General features: G+C 44.5%; 1 protein-coding gene across 13 annotated transcripts in view; it reads left to right on the forward strand.

Annotated features, from left to right (window-relative positions):
* The window catches only part of MYO9A (myosin IXA), a 465,931-nt gene that overhangs the window by 89,183 nt on the left and 355,195 nt on the right, over positions 1–21,553 (forward strand). For 12 of the 13 annotated variants that reach the window (XM_074965918.1, XM_074965921.1, XM_074965919.1 and 9 more), the window contains one exon: positions 6,780–7,693. In XM_074965918.1, the coding sequence (XP_074822019.1) occupies positions 6,851–7,693 (843 nt within the window). In that variant the 5' untranslated portion in view covers positions 6,780–6,850. The remainder of the gene's footprint in view (positions 1–6,779; positions 7,694–21,553) is intronic. The other variant, XM_074965927.1, reaches the window with a different exon arrangement.

Below are 21,553 nucleotides of genomic sequence, written 5' to 3' on the forward strand. Positions count from 1 at the left end.
GTCCATCTAGCCCAGTATCATGTCTTCCAACAGCAGCTAGGGCCAGATGCTTCAGAAGAAATAAACAGAACAGGGCAGTTTTTCAGAGATCCATCCCCTGTCATCCAGTCCCAGCTTCTGGCAGTCAGATTCCTAAATCTTTTTCAGAGTCACTTCTTCCCAGGATGGAGTGCCCCATCTTGTAAGTATGGCCTGCATTCTTTTTTTCCTAGATTAATACTATTATATTTAGCTGTATTAAAACACGTATTGGTTGCTTGCATCCAGTTTACCAAGCAATCTCTCTGTATCACTGACCAGTCCTCTTCATTATTTACCACTCCTGCAATTTGTGTCATCTGCAAACTTTATCGCTGATCAGGTTTTTGATAAAAACTGGAACTAATCTCTTCAGGACATCACTGGAAACCCGCATTATGATGATTCCATGTTTACAGTTACACGAGCCAGTTTTTAATTCATTTAATGTGTTCCATTTTGTTTCATTATAATTTTTTTAATCAAAATGTCTCCCAGTACCAAGTCAAATGCCTTACAGAAGTGTACGTATATTCCAGCAACACTATTACCTTTTTCAACCAAACTTGTAATCTCATCAAAAAAGAGATCAAGTTAATTTGACAGGATCTATTTTCCATAAATCCGTTTTGATTTGCATTAATTATATTACCCTCCTTTAATTCTTTATTAACTGAATCCCATACATTTTAAAATGTATTTGGCTGAAAACATCAATCCATTTGTAATCGTCACTTGCTGCTAAAAAGTTTCTGGTCAATTTGCTAATAATTTAGTATAAATTATCTTTTAATAAAGGCTTAAATGTTCCCAACCCATCTTCTCAATCTACTTAATTTTATAATAGGCCATAAAGCAGAATATGTGTTACTACCTTAATTTGCTTGTCAGTTTTCTGTAATGTCCCAAGCACAGAATTGTGACTTAATTGCAAACCTGAGCAAAAAGGTTCAGGTAGGTGGGCAAGAATTCTTATTCAAACTTAAATATGTAAAATAATTTCAAAGGGAATTTAATAAGTGTTTGATCAAAGGACATTTTTGTTATAAATCTTGTTTAAAATGTTGTCCTCTTATAAGCTTTCTGTATTGTGAAAGTCCTTTCTTAAACAGGTGCATTAAGTCCACAGATAGGTAAATAATGACCAGAGCTTCCAAAATTAAACAAGGGCTTTCCTCCTCTGACTGCCACAAGATCTAAAGGCTGTGGTTAGATTTCTATCTCCAATGAAATCAGGTCACTTCTGTTCTCTCCTTTATGCTCCTCAAAGGTCAGTAGGCTGGTATAGCAGCTGAAAAAAATCTTAGGTGTAAAGCTATGCTAATCTTATAAGCTGCAGCATGTTTGGTATAGACACAGCTGTACTGATTCATTAAGTCTCATGTATGAGTCTGTAAAAGTGAGTTGCTATTTTCTTCATCTCATGGATATATTTTTATTTTGGAGTACTGGGATGTTGAAAATTCTACTAAATATTCTTAAAACACGTGGCATTACTTTACTAAAAGTTCTCAGTTAAACTATATGGGAATATATAAAGCCAGTGTTCATCCATAATGCTGTATCCAATCTTGTCTTAATTTATCTTTTTTCATATCTTTATCATTTTTAATTTACATATCCAAAGGCAAAGATATACTTACCAATTTATCAGTCAGGGTGATACAGACAATATTGCCACCTGCTTGGACAGTATTCTTTTTGGAAACTCAACCTTTCTCTGGAGCAGTGGTCTCTAACCTTTTTACATACAAGATCACTTTTTTTTATTTAAGTGCAACACAAAGATCTGCCCCACCCTTCCCTGAAGATCCACCCCACTCACTCCATTTCCCCCCCCCGCTCGCTCTCCCCCACCCTCACTCACTTTCACTGTGCAGGGGGTGGGGTTCAGGAGGTGGTGCGGGCTCTGGGCTGGGGATGAGGGGTTTGGAGTGTGGGAGGGAGGCTCTGGGCTGAGCCTGGGGCAGTGGATTGGGGTGCAGGAGGGGGTGAGGGGTGTAAGCTCTGGGAGGGAGTTTTAGTGCAGGAGGGAGCTTCGGGCTGGGTCAGAGTGTTGGGGTGCAGGAGGGAGTATGGGGTGCTGGCTCTGGGAGGTGGGGGCAGGGGGTACAGGGTGTAGGAGGGGGCATGAGGTGCTGGCTCCAGGAGGGGGCTGGGGGTTGGGGTGCAGGCTCCTGCCGGGCGGCACTTACCTTGGGCGGCTCCCAGTCGTCGTCGTCGCCGCAGGGCTACTCGCTGCCTGCCCTGGCCCCACGCTGCTCCCGGAAGGGACCAACGCACCCCAGCGGCCCCTGGGGGCACACATGACTCTGCGCACTGCCCCTCTCTGCAGGCACCACCCCCACAGCTCCCATTGGCCACAGTTCCCCATTCCTGGGAAATGGGAGCTGCGGGGGCAGTGCTTGCAGGCAGGAGTAGCCTGTGGAGACCTCTGCCCCCCCCTTTCCTGGGGCGGTGCTGGCTGCTTCTGGGAGCAACGTGGAGCTGGGGCAGGCAGGGATCCTGCCTTCGTGGCAGCCCCGCTGCAGCTGGAGATCGCGATCGACGGGGATAGTCTCCAGGATTGACCAGTAGATGCGATCGATTGGTTGGTGACCACTGCTCTAGAGGATTACTGCTATGCCTTTAAACTTGTGAAAGTAATTACTATTTTCCTTTGCATGGATTACTCACATTTTATCATAGTATTCCTTCTAGTATACTTGGGAAAAATGGTGTTTTTAAAATCCAGAGAGACCAAACATTGAGAGGTATTTTGCACGGTATAGTTAAACTTTGTTGACGTAACCAATGATTGTGGAAGACCCTTTGCAAATAACTTAATATTGCAAACAGTCCACTGACCTAAAATGATACATCCCTAAAACATTTCTGGCACTATTTACAAATATTAAACTCTATCATCTGATAGAACATGAGTACATATATCTGATGTTACTTCTGAGGTTTGTGCAGTTCTGTCACTTTAAAAGTGTTGCAAACCAGTTGGCTTTTCTCTCGTATATTCCTAAATTAGAATTTCACTGGATACTTCTAGCTTTAAAAGTAGCACAGCGAAACGGACTGTGCTAAGGTACAATTCCAAGGTTACTGGTATTATTGCAGTCCACAAGATCAGTTCTTTTCTCTGTAGTCTGCCAAACTTTTCAGGTTCTGATACTGTAGCTCAGTTTATGCAGTTCTTTGTTGTGACATGCTACGGTGTCAAAATAACACAGGTTCCTAAATTCATTCATGGATTCCAAGGGACCACTGTGATCTAGTCTGACCTCTTGTATAACAGAAATCATAAAACTTCCCCAAAATAATTTCTTTTGAGCTAGAGCATATTTTAAAAAAAAATCCAATCTTGATTTAATAATGGCCAGTGATGGAAAAACGCATATCTAAAAGTGGACAAAAGTTGTCTGGGGTCAGCAAGGGGAGGATGAGACCTCTTACAGACTTTTACAGATTATGTGGAATTTGTCAAGCTTCTAAGGTCTTGTCTTCATTAAGAAGAAAGGTGTGTTAACTTGAGGTAAAATCCTAGTGAAGACACGTCAGTTTGTTTTCACATGAGTTAACAAGTCAAGTTAAACCCTAGGCTTCCCCACCCTTAACATGACCTGCTAGCTGGTGTGGAAACAATAGCTGCCTTGTCTTCACTAGGATTTTAGCTTGATTTACTTATCTTGAGTTAGGTAATGTAAAAACACACTCTCCCCCCAGCCCCCCAGTAGCAGATATTAGTCAGTGGAGAGTTTAAAAACAAACTATTTACAAAGTTACCACTGGCTAGTGTGTGTGTGTGTGTGTGTGTATATATATATATATTTTTTTTTAAATTAGCGCTAACCAAGGAATCCAGCAGTGTGTACTTTCTAGTTCACAGAGTGTGTCCTGAAGCAATGTGTACAGCTCTCATAGCATATTGTTTGATTCCTTGCCAAGTATGTTTCATGGGAACAAACTGATTTATTCTGTTCTTCAAGCACATATCCAGGAGTGTACACTTGTTGAAATATTTGACTAGAGATGAATAAGTAGATACAGCATAAAATACTTTGCATTTCTGGAGTACTTTCCATCAGAGGATCTCAAAAACCTTTTACAAACTTTAGTACATTAAACACCCTAACACCAATGCGAGCTAGGTGATTTCCCTGTTTTACACAGTGATAAACTGAGGCATAGGTTGTAACTTGCCCAAGCTCATAGGTCAAGTCATTGGCAAAGTTGGAAATAGACACTGTGGTTGATATTCTCACCTCTGCTTTGGCCTCTTCATACTGGGTAAAAGGGCTGGAGTGGTGTAGAGAGGCTCTTTTTAGCTTCAAATCCAATAGGTTAGGATTCCCCTGGTGCAGGAATGAAGGAAGACAGTCATAGAAATGTCTTAAGAACCTTCACGAATCCTGATGTAGAGGGTATGCCAGGAGCAGGTATATGAGTGGGAGTGGCATGTCAGGGCAGGGCTGCAGCACATAGGACTGTGGAAGTTCTGAGCAGTGCTGCAACCCAGAGGCAGTGAGGTGTACAGGCTGATGTAGTTCGGACAAGCCCCTAAGGTCATCTGTTATACCAGGACCTGCAGAGCAGCCCAGAATTGGGAGGGCACAAAGGTTGCTTAAAGCTACCATCCCCCCACCAGCCCCTGGGTTGTGATTTTTGTATTGCACCTCTTTAGAAGTGCAGAACAAAATCTCAGCCTGTGTCATCTGGCTGACTATGGCCCATATCACATAACATTGTGACTATCTTGGGTGGTGCTGAAAGGAAATGTAGGAATGAGTAGATGACTTGATTACGCTTCCGGTAGTATGCCACAAACTCAGGAATTTTTATCTTTGGCAATATTTTGTTTTCCTTGAAATAAGCTAGTGTGTACAATACATAAATTCCCATAGAATTAGAATCTGCACAGCACATATTACTTAGAGTTAAGCTCTGTTAATACTGTAAATAAATTAGAGAATGAAAGGATTTTAGAATGCATTTTATAGATAATTAAAATCTCTAACATACACCCACTCAACTGCTGTCAGCTTGCAATCTCACCCATTTTCTGTCTGGAAAAAGTCACAATAAGAAATTAGTGTCAGTATCTATGCTGTCGGTGCGAATAATTTGGTTGTATATCCAGTGCGCAGTAAAAGGGTTGAGCTAGCTTTATGAACTTTGGTAACTCTCTGCACTGTTTGAAGCAATTTATGAGGGAAAATGGACACCATGATGAGAGTGCTCAGGGCTAGATCTTTTAAAAAAACATTTTACATGATAGTGAAACTGTTCGTGGTCTGGATTTTTACTCAGTTTACATGAGTCCCTTCTGCCCCCCCCCCCCCCCCGTTTTTTTTTTGTTTTGTTTTTTTGTTTTAAAGGGTAGGGCAGTGAGGTAGGCTGAGAACTGGATTCTGGCTGTAATTGGCCCCAGCTGAGAATTCCATGTGGGAGTTGCTTTGAAGATGGAGCACAGCTGCCTGAAGCTGCCTCCTGCACCAGCCACTGGCTACCTCACCTGGGAATAGGTGTATCAAGGGCAGGGAGGGGGTATGGTGAATTCTTCTCCACTGACAGTCTTACCTGTTTGTAAAGCACCTAGCATACTGTTGGCTACTATATACAAATTAATATAATTGGATTTTTAACCAAAATCAGCATTTCTGGGCATCTTATGGCAAGTCACTGTATTGCTAAACTGACACCATTTGCTGTAGTGGCGGTGTATTTGCATAATGTCAGAAATAGTAAGCTAGCTTTCATTTTGCTTTGGTACTGCATTAATAGTCTCAACTGTAAAAATTTCAATATTTGTTTTTGAGTGAAATTAGACCTCATGAAAAATGAGGAATTAAATTCTTTTAAATAATCTCATGAACAACCCATCAGTGTCCAGAATACCTAAACATTATGAAATACCCTTATTTTGCTTTGAATGCTGCCTTGTGAATTGTGGGTTGGGGAAAACCTCTGTACTGATGAGGAAAATGGTTTCTTTTCTGGTTAGAATATTCCTTTATTGCGGATATTTGAAGCCATTGTTTAATTTTTAAAATAATAATAATGCTGTGTTATAGTGACAGTTGCCTAAAATCTCAAGGCTTAACAGATATTAAGTGTCATAATGAGGCAGATATTTTTAAATGCATTTTACGTATGGGTAAACTGATGCACAGATAGTTGTGAGCTGGAAAAAACATTAAATGACATTGCCTCTGTTTGCTTTAAATATCTAAAAATGAAAATGCAGAAAGTACAAACTCTCAAGCAAATTAATCTGTAAAATTAAACTGTTTTATAGAATGAGTTGTTTTGGGCATGAGTGAACCACAGTTGCTCAGGTTAATTCAGTAGCTATACCACTCAAAATACACAACTTTCTTCACTGACTACATAATAGAATGCATTAATTTAAAACTAGAGATCTAATTTCAAATCCCTGATACCTTAGAATCGTGGTAGTTACTGCAAAAGTCTGAAATGATCGATCCCTGAATTTATCAGATTAGAATGGAGTCTGAAATTGTTACCGTTAGCACTGTAAAGGTCTTCTAGCTGTAGTTTTCTTGAAAGCATCATATTTAAAACTGCTTTCTTTCCAAATGTCAAACTTGGGAATAATCAGTTACCTTTTGTAAACTTTTAATATGATTGAGGGTGGCATTTAGCTGTTAGATTGCTTTACCTTTTCATATAGTATGCGTAAATATTTTTAAAATACCTGTTACTAAAAGGAAACCCTGAGTCTAAAATATTTCTGTCTTTGATTTTTGTAGTGTTGATGTCATGACGGCATACTGGACCATTCTAAAGATGCACTGCAGGTACTGATGGGAAGGGGTTCAATATGAATATACATGATGTTGGAGGAAGACGACGCTTTGAGGACAGCGAGTTTACACTACACATATACCCTGGGAGCATTGCTGAAGGGACCATCTATTGCCCCATTACTGCCAGAAAAACATCAACAGCTGCTGAGGTAATAGACTCTCTCATTAATAAACTCCAACTAGACAAAACAAAATGTTATGTCCTAGCAGAGGTGAAGGAGTTTGGTGGGGAGGAATGGATTCTCAACCCTACAGACTGCCCTGTCCAGCGCATGATGTTGTGGCCCCGCATGGCCCTCGAGAACCGATTGAGTGGGGAAGACTATCGCTTCCTTCTGAGGGAGAAGAATCTAGATGGGTCTATTCATTATGGCAGTCTCCAGTCCTGGTTACAGGTGACAGAAGAGCGTCGCAGGATGATGGAACGTGGATTCCTTCCTCAGCCACAGCAGAAGGACTACGATGATTTGTGCAGTTTACCAGATTTAAATGAGAAAACACTCTTGGAAAATCTCAGAAACCGCTTTAAGCAGGAAAAAATTTATACCTATGTAGGCAGCATTCTGATAGTCATTAATCCATTCAAATTTCTCCCCATTTACAATCCTAAGTATGTCAAAATGTATGATAATCATCAGCTTGGAAAGCTGGAGCCCCATATTTATGCTGTGGCTGATGTGGCCTACCATGCTATGCTTCAGCGCAGGAAGAACCAGTGCATTGTGATTTCAGGAGAAAGTGGGTCAGGGAAAACACAGAGCACAAACTTTCTGATTCATCACCTCACTGCTCTCAGCCAGAAGGGATTTGTTAGTGGAGTAGAACAGATTATTCTTGGAGCTGGACCAGTGCTTGAGGTAAGATTAAAATGATAGTAGCGATGCAACTATTTTCTGATGTGTAATAAAACAAATAGTCCTGATTTTATATTGCCAGTCTGGGGGTATCTGCTAAATGATAATAGTAAGCAAGACTATAATATTAACAATAATACAATTTAGGTGTGTGTCTTCTTAAAGACAATACAATTTTAACTTCCTTGAAAAAATTCAGTAAACAGTTATTTTTTGAATTTATTAATAACATGCTTTTTCACTTTGGCATGCTTTAGCAGTGCTATAAAATAGTGAATTTTATTTTATAAAACACCTTAGAGATCCCAAAATAATTTCTTTGAATTAACAACCTTAACTACTAGAAAATTTAAAAATGGAGTTTACTGCACCGAGTGCATTGGTATTGTTGCTTTCAAAATACTGTCCGTGTTACAGTTAACTTTATTGGGGTTTTTTGATTTAAAAAAAAAAAAAAAGCTAATTTGTACTAAGATTTTGACAAACTTTAGGCTGGAAACCTTGCTCCTCCTTTCCCATCTGTCAGAAAAAATAACGTATACTAGAAAATCTGCATGTGTAGTCGGTTGCCAGATGAGAATTTGTGTGAAGAAAAAAGTTAGGTGAGCTGGACAAGTAGTTCTTCAGGTGATTGCACATGTCCCCGTTCCACTTCAGGTGTGTGCATGACCATAGATGGAAATTCATCCCTAAGGTCTGGTCTGCACTACAGAGTTAGGTTGACATAAGGCAGCTTATGTTGACCTAACTATGGAAGTGTCTACGCTTAAATTTCACTCCCATTGACGTAACTCCTGCTTTGAGCAGGGGGTTGGACTAGATGACCTCCTGAGGTCCCTTCCAACCCTGATAGTCTATGATTCTATGAACTGCCTGTGACATTACCCAAGATACAATCTGGACAGCTGAACAACTGTGACCCCTCAATTCTCCAGCTTGGGGTACCTCTTACACTGCTTTGCAGTGAGAGCTACCACTCCTGGTCTGCTCTTACATCGCCTCCAGCATGTAAATCACTCCCAGCTATATTGTATGAGTGCTATAGCCAACCACCCATGAATTACATTGCAGGCAGCACCAGCAATTTCCAGTCCCAGACTTTCCCCTAGAAATGTTCGTCTTGTACTGCCCAGCACCCTCCCGGACAGCACAAGCTCATATAAACTCTGTCATTTCATGAATAGAAAATATGTACAAATCTTGTAACCCCAAATGAAGTTTCCCAAACACTTCAATCCAAACACACATTGGTTTAGATAAAATAATAAAACAAGTTTAACAACTATGGAAAAATAGATTTTAATTGGTTACAAGTAACAAGCCATAAAGGTCAGAATTGGTTACAAAGAAATAAAAGGTAAAACGCAACTAATATCTAACTTAATGAGCCAAATGCATTCTAGGAAAGGTTTCTCTCACCACTTACTTATAGCAATCTGGATACCTTTCAGCCAGGACCCCTCCCCAAGTTAGGCCTAGAATCTCCAACCGTTTCTTTAACAAAATGTAAATTTCTCGCTCACACTCTTTTTCCTGCCAAAGAATGGCCACTTAACCAGGTGATAGTCCATTTGATTTTGTTAACACCTGACTGAGGCATCAGTTTGCCTTTTGTCTCTGAGGAACTGGTTTGTGTGTGCATTCCTAAACTTGGAGCATGCCTCAGTAAAGTCATACAGTAGAATCTTAACTTTACATACAAAGTTGCCACACACATCTTACCAGGACAGTAATGATCAGCAAATTATGAGGTTTTCAAATGATACCTCACAAGGCAAATTTTGTACAAAATACATTATAATTTTGTAAAAAGGGTGAACATGAGGATACAGACTGTCACACTTCCTCACTACGACTTTATAACTCCATCTCTACAAGTGGTGTAGAGTCAAGGTCAATGTAGTTAGGTCAATGCAGTCTCAGTGTAGATACTGCGTTGCTTACATGAACTTTTACTGGCTTTCAGGAGCGATCCAACTATGCCCCACACTAACAGTACAATCGATACAAGGGCTCCTGGTGAGGATGCAAACTGCTGACACAAGGAACACAAAGTGTAGATACGCACAAGTGATATAATTACTGTGGCGGCTGTATGCCAACGTAAATTAGGTCAACTTAATTTTGTAGCGTATGCATGGCTTAAGCGATATCCATTGGAGCGTGAGCGCCCTCTCCAGTCTTGTGCTTCTGCACAGTGCTGTCAAGGGAGGAGCCAACCTGGAACCCCTTAGTTCCTTCTTACTCCTGTGATCTGTGGTCAGAGTCTCGGTAGGTCTGGATAGGTTATATCCCCAGGTCATGGATCCCATTCCTCCCTAGGACCTGAATCTTGTGCTGGCAGTGTTCATGAATTCATTTTCTGAGCCAATAGCTACCTCCCTTACTGCACCTGTTTATGCAAGTAGCATTTTTGGTAGCTATTACATCCATGAAAAGGGTGGAGGAGTAACAGGCATTTGTAGCTGACCATCCTGACATGATTTTTTTCTAAGGACAATCCTTAATATCCACATCCTGTATTCCTGTCTAAAGTAGTACTGGAATTCCACTTCAAGAAAGCCATATACTTACTGATATTCTTTCTTAAGCCCCATTCTCATAATAAGGAGAGACTCTCCCCATAAATTGGATGTTTGATGGGCTTTGGCCTTTTACTTGGATAGAAGTAGGCAGTTTAGATCATCATCCCAGCTGTGCATTTCAGTTGTCAACGGGCCTTCCATTCTCGATGTAGGGCATTTGTCCTGGATTTTATCCTGCACACATCTATGCTATGACATTGCCAAGAAACCACCTCTGACTGGGTTATGGCACACGCTACAAGATGTCAAGTAGTTTCTGCATCTTTTTTGGCCCACATGTCTACAACAGACATTTGTAGAGCTGCAGCTTAGTCATTGGTGCATACCTTTTCAACTCATCATGCTATGTTTCAGCATTCCAGAGATGATGCAAAGCTTGGACATATTGTTCTACAGTCACTGTTCAGGTAGGCTTAGAAACCCAACTCCTGTTTGAACTGCTTGAGGATCACTTGAAGTGGAATGGATGTGTGCAGCCACTTGAAGAAAAAAAGGTTACTGATCTGTTCTGTAACTTTTCTTTGAGATGTTTTGCACATGTCCATTCCATGACCCACCCCTCCTTCCCTTCTATATCAGAGGTTGTCCTGTAAGAAGAATCCGAGGAGGGTCCAAGGTGGCTCCACCATTTATACCATTGTGTAGCAGCACGAATGTGCTGCTGTGACAGGTATCTCTCTAGGGAAAAATCTCCAATTCTGGTGCGCAGTGCATGCACACACCTGAAGTGGAATGGACATGTGCAACACATCTTGAAGAATTATTACTACAGGGCATATTAGTAACTGTTTTTCCCCCACAGAAATTGAACTGAGAACATGGAATACAATTGTTCACTTTTTGAAAAGTGTCCTGATGCTTTTTTGTCATATTGAATTTTAAAAACAGCCTTCCTTACAAACTTGAATTTTGTTTCTGTGATAGGGGGGTAAAAACCTTCTGGACCCAAAAGGGGGCCCGCATCCGAGTTTTCATAATAAAGGGAAGAGATAACATCTCCCTGGGAGTTGGGAAGCTAGGACTCAGAAGTGTTCCTTCAGGAGCTCAAGAGAAGGCAGGATACTACACCCAAGTTTTCAAATATGTTTGTTTGCTAGGAAGAGTGCTACTTCTGGGTGGAGAAAACTGGCTTCAAGTCCTTGAAAGAGTACTTCAAAATGTATTACTTTTTGTTTGCTTTTGTGAACTGTTTTGAATGTGTATCCAGATTGCTGTTTTATCTGTCACAGCGTTTTGTACTGCCTCCAATCACAGTACAAGATTGGCAATAATGAAGTGACTAGTGGATTGCATGGAGTCCTTGTCTCTTCTCCTTTTTCAGATTATAATAAGCTCTGTTTGGAGTAAGATTTTTCCTTGAGGGAAAAAATGGGGGTGACTATGTTGTGTATTTAGTTCTAGTTTTTTCAAGTTAGGGAGATTTTGTAGTGTTTCCCAAAGGCTATTCTAGATTCTTCCCCCCCCCCCCCCCCTTTGGAAACTTGTTCTGTAGCTGGATCCCTTCATCTGAGAATGCTTGGTTCCTGGTTGTCATGGGCTTCAGATCAGGTTTTGTGATCTGTCTCTTCCCTGAATAGAGCAACTGTTTTGGCATTTCATAGGAGATATTTACCAATGTAGCTGGGACCTGTTCTATTAATGACTTCAAGAATTAGGATCAAGGCAACAAGTTGGTAGCAAAGGAGGACTAGGAGTCTGAGGGACTGGAGCACCAGCTTTATGTGCTCATAGCTGCCTAAATAATGGAGGAGAAAAACAGCTGCATTTTCGAGTAGCTGATATCCTTGCTTTATTTTCATATTCAGCTTCAGATTCTTAGTATTGGAGTAATCTGGTCTGGAGGTGAAAAATTCATGCATCGCTTTGGACCGGTCTTCCTCTGGGAAGAAGGGGCAAAGTTTCCAACTAACTGGACTTGAGGGAAGACATCTCACTGATGTGGGGGTCTTTATGCAGATGCAGCCTTCACAGAAAAATGAAATGAGAATAAATAACCAGGAGTTTTCACGAATTGTTGTTTATTCTAAAGTGTTTGTTGCTGCTTATGGGAAGGACTGTGGAATTGGGCTCTCCGTGAAGTCCAGTACATATTGTCACATGTACCAAGCTAACTGCACCTTTGGCTCCCTCCTGATCTCTTCAAGTACACCCTGTTCAGCCTCAAGCTGTCATCTCTTTTGGGGTGGAATCACACAATTCTCCCACTCTCAGATCAGGCCGTGGGCTGCCAGGCCCCTGTGTTCAACTGAGAGTAACTTAGTAGGCCTGACTTATCTTAAAGTGTCTGCAGTTCTGTTCCCACTGGGAACAATGTCAGTGGTGACCAGACAAACTTCTTAAAGGAAAGTATGAGCCAAGGCATTTTAAGAGAAACCAGATAATAAAACAATAAACCAGTCTGTATACATGCCTGCCTCTCCCTATGGCTTACCATTCCCTGGGGAAGGCCCAACTTCTTCAGACTCCCTCCTTCCAGAATCTGTTTCTATGTGCTGTTCTCCTGGACAGCTTCTGAAAATTGACCATCCCCCTTCCCCCTTCCGACTTTTAACTGTTTAACCTTTTAATCAATTAATTCCCATCCTGACAAAACAGCTGTCACTTCAGGCTGGAGCCTAGAAGTATTCCACTGCCCTGTAATTGGCCTCCAGTGCTCGTTGGGAAGGTTTGTTTATCCATAGCTATTAGTTTTCCCCATAACACCCTTATTAAGCAAGATCAATTCATTTTTACAGGAAAGTCTTATAACCCAATATGCAATAACTTCACCTCACTGACCAGGTTGCACACAATGTTCATAAAATGATTACATCTCAATATTCTTAGATTATTACAAAGTAGCTCCATGTTAGTCACACGTAGGATTAATTCTGAGAAGTTAGGGTGCCTATTTTTGAAGTTACTGATCTTATGTGTTTACTCTCAGTTCCTATTGGACTCTGTAAACTTCACCAGACCTCTGGTGGACTTCATAAAGTTTATCAGATCCTATGTATGCTTTATATTGTCTGTCACACCTTGTAGGACCAAAGCTTCACTTATGGGTCATAGAATCATAGAATATCAGGGTTGGAAGGGACCTCAGGAGGTCATCTAGTCCAACCCCCTGCTCAAAGCAGGACCAATCCCCAATTGTTTAAGCAGTGCAGGAGCAGAGGTTTAGGTGATCCTGCGAGCTTGGATCTCCAAAGGATGGTAGAAGAGAGAGACTGTGGGAGAGGTAGCTTCTGTGATAGGTTGTCTCTAAAATTCCATTTTTGCAGAGTGTAGGTGCAATGGAAGAGCACAGCTGCAGAATGCATGAGCATCATGGACTGAAAGTCCACTAATGCAGTGCTCTTAAATCTTGCAGGAGTAGAGTTTCTGGCCCCCACACAATAACTATTTAATCTTTCAAATGTTTATTTTTTCAAATATAACCTTCCCTAAGGGTACATGTACAGTATGAAATTATTTAGAAATTATTCTATTCGAATTTTTGGAAGATATTTTATACATTCAGTCTTCTGTGTCCCCACTAAAGTACGTGAATTCGGCAGATTACGTCCACAGTACCAAGGCTAGCATCGAATGTCGGAGCGATGCACTGTGAGTAGCTATCCCACAGTTCCCGCAGTCCCTGCCGCCCATTGGAATTCTGGGTTAAGCTCCCAGTGCATGGTGGGGCAAAAACATTCTCACGGGTGTTTCTGTGTGTGTGTCAGGAAGCTACGGCAGACAGTCGTTTCACTCCTTTTTGGCGTGCAGATGCCATACTGCTTTCAGCAGACAGTGCACCGGTGCTCTCCTGCTACTATGAATCCACTTCTCCAACTCAACTCTGCTCTGCCATCGTGAACCGAGCAGCACAGCTTCCGCCGCCAACTCTGCTCTCCCGCTATTGCCATGCTTCCGAGCTTCTCCATGTTGTCTGCCCTGGGCTCCCACCTCTGTGAAAGCCACAGAAGACAACCATTTTCAGCCGTTGTTTGGCTACCATGAACCAAACAGCACAGCTTCCGCTGCTACTCCTACGTTTCGCGCCCTTTTTCCAGGATTACCTGTGCAGGTGCCATAGCCATGGAGCCCGATCAAATCTCCGCTGCAGTTTTGACCATTGTAAATACTTTGCGTGTTATCCAGCAGTATGTGCAGTACCTGCAAAACTGGGCGAGGAAGCGACGACAGCGCGATTACTATACTGATGAGGACATGGACACAGACGGCACGGCATGTGGCGATTGGGAGATCATGGTGCTGTTGGGCCAGGTTCATGCTGTGAAACGCTGATTCTGGGCCTGGGAAACAAGCACAGACTGGTGGGACCGCATAGTGTTGCAGGTATGGGATGATTCCCAGTGGCTGAGAAACTTTCGTACGTGTAGAGCCACTTTCATGGAACTTTGTGACTTGCTGTCCCCTGCCCTGAAGCGCAATGACACCAAAATGAGAGCAGCCCTCACAGTTGAGAAGCAAGTGGCCATAGCCCTGTGGAAGCTTGCAGTGCCTGACAGCTGCAGGTCAGTCGGGAATCAGTTTGGAGTGGGGAAATCTACTGTGGGGGCTGCTGTGCTGCAAGTAGCCAATGCAATCATTGACCAGCTGCTATCAAGGGTAGTGACTTTGGGAAATGTGCAGACCATTGTGGATGGCTTTAATGGGCTGGGGTTCCCTAACTGCAGCGGGGCGATAGACGGAACGCATATCCCTATCTTGGCCCTGAAACACCAGGGCGGCCAGTACATAAACTGCAAGGGGTACTTTTCCATGGTGCTGCAAGCACTGGTGGATCACAAGGGACGTTTCACCAACATCAACTTGGGATGGTCGGGAAAGGTGCATGACACTCGCATCTTCAGGAACTCTGGTCTGTTTGAACAGCTGCAGGAAGGAACTTACTTCTGAGACCAGAAAATTTCTGTTGGGGACGTTGAAATGCCTATAGTTATCCTCGAGGACCCAGCCTACTCCTTAATGCCATGGCTCATGAAGCCGTACACAGGCACCCTGGACAGTAGTAAGGAGCACTTCAACTATAGGCTGAGCAAGTGCAGAATAGTGGTAGAATGTGCGTTTGGATGTTTGAAAGCGCGCTGTCGCAGTTTACTGACTCGGTTAGATCTCAGCACAACCAATATTCCAACTGTAATTGCTGCTTGTTGTGTGCTCCACAATATCTGTGAGAGTAAGGGGGAGACGTTTATGGCGGGTGGGAGGTTGAGGCAACTCGCCTGGCGGCCAGTTTTGCACAGCCAGACAACAGGGCAATTAGAAGAGCGCAGCAGGGCGTGCTGCACATCAGAGAAGCTTTGAAAGCCAGTTTCATGATTGGCCAGGGTATGGTGTGAGAGTTGTTTGCTTCTCTTAAAGTTACTATCGATCTATCGGAAATAAAGTCACAATTGTTTAAAAACTGTTCTTTATTATTTGTTGCACAAAACATTGAGAGAAATCAGAAGCTAGATGGGGGAGGGGGAGTATTGGGTTAGGGAGGTGGAGGAGGAGGGAAGGGCAAGTCCAGAAACCAAATCAAAACTTAGGATGTGCCAGCTTTCTGCTGCTTGTGCAATCCTCTGGGGTTGACTGTGTGGGTCCCTGTAGCCTCCCTTCCACCCCATGTTCTTGGGTGTTTGGGTGAGGAGGCTATGGAACTTGGGGAGGAGGGAGGGCGGTTATTCAGGGGCTGCAGCGGCAGTCTGTGGTCTTGCTGCCTTTCCCGCATTAGATCCACCATACAGCGGAGCATGTCAGTTTGCTCCCCCATGAGCTTGACCATAGCATCCTGCCTGCTCTCATCGCGCATGTCCCTCCTCTCTTCGTATTCACGTAACGCTTTACGCGACTCCGCAATTGTTTGCCTCCACACATCAACTGGGCCCTATCAGTGCGGGAGGACTGCATGAGCTCGACAAACATGTCGTCCCGAGTTCGTTTTTTCCACCTTCTAATCTGGACCAGCCTCTGGGATGGAGTAGATAGGGGCTGCATTGAAACATTTGCACCTGCTGCAGGAGGAGAAAAAGGGAGGGGGTAGTATTTTAAAAGATACATTTTAGAGAACAAAGGGGACACTGTTTCTCAGTGAAACAGCCAATTCATAGTACACGGCACATGTTCTTTCTGTACAAGGTCTCATTTTGCCTCTTATACTGAAGTGCCTGCCACTTTGGTGTGAGTAAGCCATCACATGCGGCCAAGCAACAGAATTCAGCTTGCAGGCAGCCTGGATGATCGCTTCACACACCATCATTCTCCCTACCCCCCACGCACCCACCCACCCACACACACGCACACCGTGGGGCTCCAATGAGGCTCTGAGCAGGGATGAGCCCTTTAGCTAAACGCGAACAGCCCAGTGTGGCTGGGTTGCTCCCCACCACGTGGCTCCGATCAAGCTCTTACTCACCAGAAGTGCCTTCTCCAAGGTCATGGTCTGGGAGCATGCTTTGGGAGTAGAGGGAGGCTATTGGCTCCAGCGTTAATAGTTCCTGGCTGGGGGGGAAAACAGATTCCCCACTTGCCGCCTGTGCACTGTCGTCGTCCTCCTCCTCCAAAAACTCCTCCTTCTTGCTCCGTGGTACTCCCCCCTTGCACGTGTCCACGAACAGTGGTGGAGTAGTGGTGTTGTCACCCCCCATAATTGCATGCAGCTCACAGTAGAAGCGGCATGTATGGGGCCGTGACCCAGAGTGCCTGTTCGCCTCCCTGGCTTTTTGGTACGCTTGCCTGAGCTGCTTGATTTTTGTACGACACTGGAGTAGCCTCTTTCCGTCATGGCCCTGGAGACTTTAGCGGACGTATTTCCGTTCCTTTTTTTTTTTTTTTTGGAACATAGTTCTGCCATAACAGATTCGTCTCCCCAACATGTAATGAGATCCAGTACCTCTCTTTCGGACCATGCTGGAGCTCGTCTGTGAATCCGGGACTGCGTGGTCTCTTGAGATGGTGAACTCCGCATGGTCGCCTGTGCTGATGGTGACCAAACAGAAAATTCAAAAGTTCCCTGGGCTTTTACTGCCTACCTGGCTAGTGCATTGGAGTTCAGAGTGTTGTCCAGAGTGGTCACAAGGGAGCATTCTGGGATAGCTCCCGGAGGCCAATATCATTGAATTGCATCCACAGTACCTGTAACCCGGAACTGCGATCTCGATTTTAGTGCTACTCCACTTGCTGAGGTGGAGTACAGAAATCGGAGTAAAGAGCCCTTTAAATTAAAAAAAACTGGTTTGGTCGTGTGGACGGAACTAGTTTTATTTCGAGGTAACTCAGCTAATTCTGAAATAACCGCGTACTGTAGACGAGGCCTTAGAATTTCCTGGTTTTAAGAGTTGGCTGTTTTTAAACTATTTTAATTCTAGCTTAATCACATTTTGTGGGTGGGGTATAAATGTTAGAATCCACCTCCCAAGTGTGTATGTGTGCATGTGTGCACACTCTCTTTCTCCCTCTAATATAAAACCTATCAAAATAAGTACAACAGAACCAAGATGCAAACCGTGTCCATATTACCCAACATAAAACATATACAAGGATTTACAAAGCCCACGCAAGCACATGCTAGCCATATTTTTAAAAAATATAGAGAAATACTTTCCAACAAATTCCAGACCCTTAAATTGTGCACACTGAGAGTACAAATAATGGATCTCTGAATCTCAATTGCTGCTTTTCCTTATCCCTTTGCTCTTTCTGCTGGTAAATAAGTGGTTTATATTACTATATAAGCAGGGAACACACAAACCATTTTAGTGTTGCTGTGATCTAGAGGCTTTTTATTTACAGGGGTTATGGTGGTATCTCAGGATCTAGCTTCTCAGACCTATCCTCTTTGCTGTTAGTGTCTCCATAAATAAACTATTTAAGGAAATTATTACTGTAGAAACTGAAGAATTTGTCATCTGTTTTCATGCTGCTTCACTCTAGGGTCTCTTCCATGTGTTGGGATTAAAAATAGAGTTGCCAGGTGTCCGGTTTTCGACCAGAACACCCAGTCGAAAAGGCACCCTGGCGGTTCCAGTCAGCACCGCTGACCAGGCTGTTAAAAGTCCGGTTGGTGCGAGGCTGGCAGGCTCCCCTCACGGCTCCTGGGAAGTGGTTGGCATGTCCCTTTGGCTCCTATGCGTAGCGGCGGCCACAGGGGCTTTGCCTGCTACCCCTTCCCCGAGCGCTGGCTCTGCAGCTTCCATTGGCTGGGAGCTGTGACCAATGGGAGCTGCGGGGGCAGTGCCTGGGGGCAGGGGCAGTGCACAAAGCCTCCTGGCTGTCCCTTCCCCTAGGAGCTGGAGGGGCATGCTGGCTGCTTCCTGGGAGCTCCCTGAGGTAAGCACCACATGGAGCCTGCATCCCTCACCCCCTCCTGGACCCCAACCCCCAGCCCCAGCCCTGAGCTCCTTCCCCTACCCAAACTCCCTCTCGCAGCCCGCACCTCCTCCCACACCCCAACCCCCTGCCCCATCCCGGAGCCCCCACCCACACTCTGAACCCCTCAGCCCCAGCCCAGAGCCCCCTCCTGCATCCCAGCCCTACCCCAGAGCCTGCACCCCCAGCTGGAGCACTTACCCCATTCTGCACCCTGAACCCCTCATTTTTGGCCCCATCCTGGAGCCCACACCCCCAGCCCAGCGTCCATACTCCCACACCCCAACCCCCTGCCACAGCCCTCAGTGCCCTGCGTGCCGCGCCCCCCCCCCCCCCGGCGTACACTCCAAACCTCTCATCCCCAGCCTGGAGCTCGCTCCTGAATCCCAAACCCCTCATCCCCAACCCTACCCCAGAGCCTGCACCCCCAGCCAGAGCACGCACCCACTCCTGTACCCCTGCCCCACCCTAGAGCTCCCTCCTGCACCCTGAACCCCTCATTTCTGGTCCCTACTCCCTTCCTCAGCCCGGAGCCCCCTCCCACACTCCAAACCCCTTGGCCCCACCCCCCAGCCTGTAACCCCGTCCTGCACTCCAAACCCCTCATCCCACACTCTGCACCCCCAGCCGGAGCCCTTACCCCCTCTCTCACTCCAACCCCCTGCTCCAGCCCAGATCTCCCTCCCACATCCTGAACCCCTCATTTCTGGCTGCACCCCCAGCCGGAGCCTGCACCTCAACTTCCTGCCCCAGCCTAGAGAAGATGTGCAAGTGAGGGTGGGGGAGAGTGCGCGACGGAGGGAGGGGGAATGGAGTGAGCAGGGGCGGGGCCTCAGAGAAGGGGTGGGGCGGGGCCTCGGGGCAGCAGGCAGGCGCAAGGGTGTTCAGTTTTTTGCAGTTAGAAAGTTGGCAATCCAAAAAGTACAGGGGAGAGGGCATGGTGCTCTGTCCAATCTCACCTCACTGGATTTGCTGGTGTCTCAAACTATTTCATGTGAGGCATTGTGAATTTCACAGAATCATGTACTCCCCTGTCCCCACCAGCAGCAGCTTTTGGCAGGAGTGTGTATTCCATGTTTTGGCAGCCCTGTGGCTGTGCATGCACTTTTCTAACTGCCTTTAGATCTCTCTCCCATAGTGTAGTTACTCCAGAATTTCTTCTGGCCACCAATCCAATTCATAATCACAAAAACAAGCCATGCTAAATTTAAGAGGTGTACACCTCTGTTTCTCTCGTTCATTCTTAGAATTTGTGGGGCAAGATAATCAGCTGGAGTTAATTTATTGTAGTTGGAGTTAAACTGATATCCATTTAGGATCTGATCTTTGTTTGTTTCCCTGTATTTTTACCAGTTTACATTTTTGCTATTTTTACTTATTTGGCCTAGTCTTTCTCATTCATTTTTCTGTGAAGCTTGCTTCCTCACTTATGCATTTCTCTCCCCTATTCCTTCTTTTGTTCCCATCTTTCCCTCTTATCCTTTACTGCTAAACACCTGTGTCCTGAATCATGATCGCGCTCCCCTTCACCAAAAGGCAAGGGATGGAGGGTTTGCTGGTCACAACTTGCTTTGGAGTTCAACCTTGTCCCTTTAGTCAGCCATAGGAGATACTAGACTGTGATGTATTTCTTTTGTTTCAACCTTTGCATTAGGGGAATGTTGCTGGATTTGCTCCACACTAGACCACTAGGACACCCATTCTTTCTGTATTTATATCTTCCTTTCCATCCTCTCACCTCTCTGCAAAGTCCTTCAAATAGCAGTGAAAAATTAAGCTATTTGCAAGTGATGCATTCGCAATGATGCCAGCATGGGTCGAGTGAAAGTGCAGAATACTAAGATTTTATGCAGTTTCATAAGACTCCTGTGCAGGAACGGCTCCAGGCACCAGTGAAGGAAGCAGGTGCCTGGGGCGGCCAATAGAAAGGGGCAGCACATCTGGGTCTTCGGCGGCAAGTCCTTCCTTCTCTCTCTTCCTTTTCGGCGGCAGCTCAATCAGGTTTTTCTTTTTTTCTTCTTCGCTGCTTGGGGCGGCAAAAAAGCTGGAGCCGGCCCTGCTTCTGTGACACCTTTATAATGCACTTTGTGCAACAGCACACAGCAACCATCTCCATGAGATTCCCCCTCAGGGATAAGTCTGCTGCTAACCTCACAGTCCACCCACCTTATCTTGGAGGGAAGTTTTGATGCAAATATCCAAAGGACTGGTACTCTTCTCCCAAAGTCCACAAGAAGGCAGAAAATATAGCTGGCAGGAGGCTTGGGCATCAGCAGGATTAGGGGAGAAGAACCTCCATAGCCTTCCTACTAATCCCTAGGTCCCATGTAGGGGATTAGAGTGAGTGAAGAACCCTTCCTTGCTTCCCCTGTTGTCTCCTACTGCTTTCTGGGCCTCATGTAAGTTTTCCTGGTAAGTAAGGGTTCCCTTTCTTCACCCCCAACACCTTTCTCTCTCCGCTAGCCTTAGAAGGCTCCTCTGCTCCCTGACATCCATCAGCCTCTACCCCTTGTGAGCCTTAGGCTTGTCAGAGCCTCGCAAACTCCAGCCACTTCAAGCTTTAGGAAGCTCAGCGTAGTGCCCCTTGTGAACCTTACAAGGTTTGTGGCATTCCCCAGTCCCATGCATTTTAAAGTCCATCTTAGCTTCCCCTAACTTAAATAGTGTTATGGGTTAGGTTAAACCTCATCAAAACTGGTGGGTTTAACAGCTGCCCATTATTGATAAAAGGAAGAAACAAGCTTCTTTATGAAACCAAATAGTTGAAACAAAGGTACATGTGGGCAGAGGGGTTTGGCTGGATATTGTTTTGTGAAGGCAAGTGTGTGAGTGTTTGTCTGTTTCTTTCTCTCCATGAAAGAAGTGAGAGAGAGCAGAAAGCTAAGGGCACAGCCTGAATAAGAATTGGGAATGTAGCCCTGAGAATAGCCTGAAGAGAACT

The sequence above is a fragment of the Natator depressus genome, chromosome 10 (genome assembly GCF_965152275.1).
Source record: "Natator depressus isolate rNatDep1 chromosome 10, rNatDep2.hap1, whole genome shotgun sequence".
In the NCBI taxonomy this organism is placed as follows: Eukaryota; Metazoa; Chordata; order Testudines; family Cheloniidae; genus Natator; species Natator depressus.